Raw genomic sequence first — 7,686 nt, forward strand, 5'->3', positions numbered from 1 at the left:
TATTATTATTATTACCATGCTTCAGTACCATTTTGAGGCACATGTTTTTTTACTTAAGTATTTCTGTTATGCTGCTTTATACTTCTACTCCACTAAATTTAGAATATTGTACTTTTTTCTCCATTACAACTTTCTGACAGCAGTTACTAGTAATACATGTATAATCAGTATTGAAATTATACGCATACATGCATTGAAAAGAAGTTACAATAAGACTAGCATTTAGATACTTTTAAGCAAGTTTTTCTGATAATTTTTACATACCTCAACTTAAGCAAGATAGTAAATTACATGTAATTGAGTATTTTGATCTTGTGGTGTTATTCCTTCTACTCATGTTAAAGATGTGAGTACTTCTCGTCTACTGATCCTCATGAGACACAGTTACTGTTTTGTTTGGGTGGGCAAGAGGACAGAAGAGCATATTCAATTTGGAGGATTGTTCAAAGGTTGACCAAGAAATGTATTACCATTAATAAGTTAAAAAATCTAATTAGAATATGCAAGCTAATTAGATAAGACCTAATACCTTTCTTCTGGCTTCAGAACAAAATATTTTGTGATTGTGGTCACTTTTAGCACCATTTTTCATCACCAAGCAGTTACAAATGTGAAAGGGTTTACTGTAAACAATTAGATTTTTTTTTTTAGGAGAAGCAAGGTGTGCGATTGAACTTTTAATGTGCCGTAAAGAAAAGCAGAAGAGAAGGGCAGAAATTAATAAACGTGCGTTGACAGTGGCTGACTTGGCACCAATGCCTCTTTATTTCAATTTATCTCTCAAGGATGCACTGTTAACAAGATGTATAAAAAGTGAAAGCATGTATTACACCCATTCATCATCTTATACTTTCATTACTACGACTGGCACGACTGCACGCGGATATAGATCTACACATGTTTTTTCTCTCAGAGTTTAATTCATAATCATTGTGTGTAATGAAGAAAAACGCCCAATGTGCTTGCTGATTTTGCTGAACATTGTGTTCATACATCTCTGTTAATCTCATTGACCACGGTAATCGAAGTAATAGAAACTAGTATAATCTAATAAGGTATAATCTTCAGGTGTGCCCCCCCTGGCTTCAGACGCTCAGAGTGGGGGGGGAACATGTATCGGCAGAAATGGATCCATGCACCATCATATTTAGAGTTTATGAATCATACAGCTACAGTGAATTGTCTTTGGTTAAAAAAAACATAAGCGGAACAAAATCACCTCCTTTTCCAGGCTGTACTTTTATTCAGTTATTCATTCATTCAGTAATAGGGCCTTCACAGTGGTACATCATCAAATTGAACACTGCTGAAGATGATTTTGTCCTCAAAGTTGCATTAGCACATCCTCATCAGTCATCATCATAATAACTACAAATACACACTGCCAAATCTGTATTATGGTAGACAGGATTCAGCAAGCTAGTGTTGTTGTATTGTTGAAATAATATAACCATATATTACCAGTAATATATAACATATAGAACATAACTTCTAGCAATTTGAACAAATATTTTTTTTGCCTCAGATCTTTTTTTTTTTTTTTAAACTTGTTGTCTAATGCACACCTGGCAGACAGATACACAGGAAAATGTCAGCACTGTCAGCAAAGAGTTTATCAGAAATACAGCGCATCTATCCTGGAGCTTTGGCACATGGAAATGTAAAATAAGTGATTTTTTTTTACAACAAGAAAAGCACCACAATAAACATGAGGTGATAGAGGAAGAAAGATCTGTCAACGAGTTCATGTCTCATACAAAAAACGGAATTACCTTCATCACTTTAAAAGATTAAAAGTTTAAGCTTCATTTATATTCTATGTGCCTTGGCATATACTGTATTGTTTCTAAAGTATTTTAAGTATGCTTTTATTACTTATTAATACTGTAATTGTCTGATTGGTGATCGGATTTAGCTCCTGTTTTTATAGTGTGGATTTGGTGTCTCATGAACATCTGTAACTATCAAGAAAATATGATTTCAGGGCCTTTAACAATTAAATAGCAAATGCTGTAGTATTTTGAAACCAAATTAAATATGCAGTGTTTACAGTGATATCCAAAAGAATTTTCACTGCCACTGGTGCAAAGACAAGATATCAGAAAACTTGTGTTTATCTCACAAGGACTTAATTCATATGCAAGTTAGAATAATTATGACATTTTATTTGTTTACAAAATACTTGGAACTTCTAATTGCAGCAGCAACTAATATTGTCATATCCTGCTCAGTATTCACGATGATGCCTGCATGCACACGTGCAGAGAAACGGAAGCAGGAGGCATTTAATCTGTGTAATAAATTCAAAAAGTTGAATGTAACTCACACAGACCGTATTTACGATGTCTGCACCCCTCATACATCTGGCCCCAGGTGTGTTAAAGCTGTTGTCACTGCTACCTTATAAATGTGAAATTTTTCTTTTACGTCATGTTTTTCTCTGCTCTCCTCAGTTTCTATCCAGACGTATTTTCACCCATCCCTTTTCAGTGGCAACCTCTACTTTCCTCATTCTCCCCCCTCCCCACTTGACTTGTCAAGCATCTGAGTCTCTCTCTCACACAAAGTCTGTCTATTTTCCGTTTCTCTGTTGTAAACAACTCTGCTCTTACCTTTTTGTGCTATGATTCATGTCCTTTGGAACTCTTGAGATATTGTCTGCTACCTTGGACAATCGAAGCATCTGTCTGCTTGTGTCACGAATACCCTCTTCATTCTGTCTTGTCTCTCTTTCCATCCCTTTACTCCTTTTTTTTGTCATCTCCTTTCCTCTATAGCTTAATTACTGAACACTGTGCCACTCCTTTTTTCTTTACCCCACCTCATCTAAAAACAACAACAATCTCCCCTCCACCCATAATGTCTTCTTCCCAGAAAGTCGAGGTAAGAGAGGCCAAGGTTGTCTCTAAAGCAGAAATATGAAATATTTCCTCCTCAAGGTGGCAGTAGATCTTTAGGTATCCACAAGCCACATGAGGAATCGGCCAACATGTGCATGAGTGCTTGTGTGTTCTGCAGACCTGATAAATGACATTTGCATTAAGTTACTTTCCCCCTGTGGAATGGAATATTCTTGGGGAACGGCATATTCTATCATTCTACGGTTTGTGTGATATATCCCAAATTGAATATGTAAATAGCTACATCCTTTTTAATGGATAACATAATGCTTTCTCATTTGCAGTCACATGGTTGGACTGTGCTGATAAACACAGCATCTGTAACCTCACATAAATCAGATTTTTTTCAGATGTGTAGCCTTTATCAATCAAAGAAAGTGAGCCATTTTATTGTTGACAACTGGAACTTACTGACACGTACAGCACTACATGATTTGCACTCTCCAGGATAAAACAACAGGCTCTCCAGAGCCCCAGCCGACTCTGTTTCCCCACTTCAACATTGTATCTCATGCACGGGATCAAAACAGAGACTGTGAATTTTGCATGAATAAATCATGCACATCTATCTCACTTCATTTCACTTTGTCGTCTTTCTTTCATCTTTTCTCTTGTCCATCTCTGTAGGAGTTTGAGAAGAGGAAGATGTTGTAAATTGTGTTGGAAGACAACCAACCTTTTACCCCCTGCCCTGAAATTGAGATGGACAGCCTGATTCTGAAGGTGGATTTGCCTCACACCATCTGTAAACCCTAATTATTTCAACTGTGATGCACACATACAGTGTTTATATTGTAATTTCTTCTATGAACTTGTACCTTGCACATAACAAAAGAATAAGACTTAGTGTCCTAATGGCATCATAAAGAACTCATTGTACACAAGATAAAAGCTTTGTAGATGTATTTCTTCCTCCACATGTAGACAGCTGAAAGGAAAGGATGCCATGGTAACCTTGGTGATTTGTTTCCTTCTGTTATACTGCTGCTGTAAGATGTATTCCATACTCATTTCACTGACTGTCCACCTGAATAAGAAATATCTCTTGTATGATTTTCCTGTGGTGTTGTTACTCTCCTTTCATACGTTTGAGAAACGGATGTGGTCTAATTTTTGAGTAAGCTTGTCTGTCTCCAGTTTTCTACCTTTTGCAGTTACTTGACGTACTGTATATAAGAGAACCGAACGGGATGTAAAAGGTACCACATGTTGAGTGGACATGCTGCTTACAAGCTCTTCAGTTACACACGGTAAAGAATCCAGGTGAAGCATGAACGGGGTGCAACCCATTCCCCGACTTGTCAAATACCAACGCTTTGTCACGGCCCAGATACGTACTACCGGCTATAAAAACAGAACAGAGAAGCTCCAATTACAACACACACAGAGGGAGTGTGACTACATCTTCGCTCAGGACGCTGTTACTCCACAATATCATTACATAGCAAATAATTGTTTGCTGCTCTATTAATGTTTTGAGTCATATCAAGTACAGCCCCTTAAGAAGAAGGTGCTTTAATACAATATATCTTAAATTTAAGAGTTTCTGAAACTTGTGGATCCATAGCGTTGAAAGACTTAGGTGAGAGCAGACACAATTAACAGATTCATCAATGTGTCAATAGAAGGCTTAATTAGCAACACATTTAAAAAATGGTCTATCATTTCACTAGCATTTCAGTTGGCAACATTTTGCAGAATTCCATTAAAACAAACGACTTTTTGTGACCTTAGTCAGTCCAACGTGGAAGAAGCTTTTGTAGCTTGTTAGCTGTGTTGCACATCCATTTGTATTTTAACTCTGTTGAAATATCAACTTCTCCACAAAAGAGGAAGGATTTGCAGGAGTTAATGTAAAACCGTGTGAAGCGATTATTGCCTTTAGCTTACTGTCATTTAGTGACATTTGTATTTCCCTTTATCCTATTAACTCCTTATTAAATGAAATGTTGCAACATCCTGGAGCAAAATTTCAGAGAGGAGTGAAATGAAGATGGGCAGCTATTGTGACTGACGAGCGCTGACATTAGTAGTGAATTTTACTTTGCCACCTCTTGGTGTGGTTGGGTCAAGTTTCACTATTTTCAGTTTGTTAAATGTTAATAGTTATATTGTCTTCCGTGACATTTTTTCAACGTCAAATTACAAATTGAGTAAGTTGACTTTTGCTTTGGAAAGATGGTAACATTTTTTAGACCAATGGCTTCATCTAGAAAATATTGGCAGATATTAGAATTAATCTTTACTTGCTGCACTACTATTGGGATATTTATAACATGGGAATGTTTTGTGTTGGCAATTGAGTGTATTTGGCTACACCTCTGGCATAGCCTCAGCTATTACACATTCCAGGTTAGGTGTAGGCATTGTTCCTAATACTAGTTTTTATTATATATTATATATGTAGAAAAAAAACAAATGTAAAATGCCCACTGACATCACAGGCTGTGAACATGCTGCCTTCCGCTTCCTTTGTCTTGGCATTTTAAACTCCGGTGGATGTATGAGGACTATGGTTGACTGCTCCTCAGATCTCTGCAGGGTAAATCCAGACAGCTAGCTTGACTATCTGTCCAATCTGAGTTTTTTTTTGTTGCATGACTAAAACAACTTTTCAACGTACACATGTTGCACCAAAACAAGTTCCTTCCCAAGGCGATTTTGCAGCAGCACCAGCGCTCCGTACGGTGCCTAGCGCCACCCGTGGAGATTGTAAATGCGTTTTCTCCCATCTCGGAACGCTGCATGGACTAGCCAGACCCTCTTCTAATTAAGACAAATCTCCCAAGTTCCACAAAAAAGCCACAGGGTTAAATGAACACCTTATTGCTGTACACAAGATGAGATTTGAGTGACGGAAAATGAAAGGGGAAGATAAGGTTACAGTTGGTTCTGCTCCTGCTCAATCCTTTTAAATGAACACACTAGGAACAAAGGTGTGTAATGAAGCATATAATGCCCAACACCGGACATCTCTACAGCCTGTTCTTATCTGTTCCACAGCCGTCCACCAAGGCAGATTATGCTGTGTACACATGGTTAACAATTACTTTTTAATCTGCATTAGCGAATTAACATAATGACTGACAGTGGAACAGGAAGCCTATTTGTTTAGAGGCTCAGAAGTTTCTTCTTTTATTGAAGTTGCAAAGCTGTGTTCTGCTTTGCTTTGACCCATATATGAGAGGGAGTATTTTGTACAACTTTAGTGCAACAAATTGCATGTTGAAAATGAAACTTGTGAAAGCTGTGTCTTCAAACTGATCCAAAGGTTTTCCAAACTCTCTTCATTGGTTGTGATGGTAGAAAAAAAAGGTTGGTTTGAAGCAGTTAGCTGCATCATTGTGAAGCCAGCCACAAAAGTGAAGAACTTAGTTTCCACAAGCAACCCAAAATAAGACATTTTAATATTAACTTTTCCGCTAAAGAAAGCCCATTTTACTTATCTTGTTATTGTTGATCACTGCTTTTTTTTATAGTTTTGAATGCTGTGCTTCATTTTGTAGGATGTATGAGCTGCTCTGCACTTTGAGTGTGTGGTGTTGCCCTGTTGTCAAAAACGTTTATTAGCAATTGCAAAAAAAAAAAAAGCAAGACATGTTTGTTCACATTAAGTTTTCAAATGTTTTTTTTGCAACAAAATAACAAATTTGCATCCCATTGTTAACTTTGGACTTCACTAAAAAAAACAAAAAGAACAGCACCGATGGCCATAAAGAACCGGAGACATTTAGCTGACAATTTATTCGGTCAGACCAAAGAGCTAACGGTATTCATAAGCCACGAATGGCAGACTGAAACCCAGCCACATACTTACAGCAAAGGCCTCATTACTAAAAGAGTGAAGACCTCAGCCAAGTCTGAGCTAAAGACACAGAAATATTCCACGGAGCAGACGACAGTCCTAATGAACTCAGCGGGGGGACTCTGCGAGTGCACACACTGCAACACCTTATGACTAATGTATATGAGAAGTTGAGCAGTGCGAAAGTGCCCTGCATGTAAATCAGTCATTTAATTAAATGGTTGCTAATGAAACAGACAACATAAAACTTATGTTAAGAGTTAACGTTTTTTTATTTATTTCCAGACAGTGTTCAGGGATGAGCTAACATGCTATTGAAACGTAACAATAGTACAGGTTCCCACCTGGCAATTAGGATAATTATGTTGCTTCACCAAAATGTTGTGCAATCTGGAAGCTGTACAGCTGCTGGTTAGATTTGTTGGCAGCAGGGCTCAATGAAGTGCTCCTCCAGTTAATGTCACATATTGCTCTCTTTTTAGCCTGAAAGTGCCGGAGATCATTGTCGAATTATTCTGTTGATACTATCGATGCTACCTGATGCCGCGAAGTCTGGTTGGCACAATCTCCATTAAGGATTGGCAAGCAGTGGTAAGGAAGAGAAATAAAATCAGGGGAGTTGACAGTATCAATTTGCATGAGGCAGTATTGTATTAATAGAACCAATGACTTGAGATTGCTTTGGGAATTGAGGGCAAGAATGAGGACAAAGGAGCAGGTGTGTAGGGATCTTGGAGCAGTGCTCCATTCTTTTTTTAAGTCAGCTGTGGATTGGTTTCTTCAGACAGGAAAGGTTTTATTCGTCTGGCTTATGATGATAGAAAGACACAATGCTTCATAAAGAGAGTGAGCTGCTCCTTTTACATAATTGGTTTTTGGAGGTTTTTGGAGGTTTTTGGAAATTCATATTTTTGGCCCATTCAAATTTGTTTAGTTTTTTTTTTATTAATACATAAAAATAATGGGTTTTTTTGTACCGCT

The 7,686-nt window shown here is 37.5% G+C and overlaps 1 protein-coding gene across 1 annotated transcript in view; it reads left to right on the forward strand.

Annotated features, from left to right (window-relative positions):
• The window catches only part of suclg1 (succinate-CoA ligase GDP/ADP-forming subunit alph), a 20,430-nt gene extending 16,474 nt beyond the window's left edge, over positions 1-3,956 (forward strand). Inside the window, exon 9 of the mRNA XM_032532030.1 lies at positions 3,528-3,956. Coding sequence (XP_032387921.1) covers positions 3,528-3,554 — 27 coding nt within the window. The 3' untranslated portion in view covers positions 3,555-3,956. The remainder of the gene's footprint in view (positions 1-3,527) is intronic.
• Positions 3,957-7,686: the final 3,730 nt, after the last annotated feature.

This window comes from Etheostoma spectabile, chromosome 2, assembly GCF_008692095.1.
Source record: "Etheostoma spectabile isolate EspeVRDwgs_2016 chromosome 2, UIUC_Espe_1.0, whole genome shotgun sequence".
NCBI lineage: Eukaryota > Metazoa > Chordata > Actinopteri > Perciformes > Percidae > Etheostoma > Etheostoma spectabile.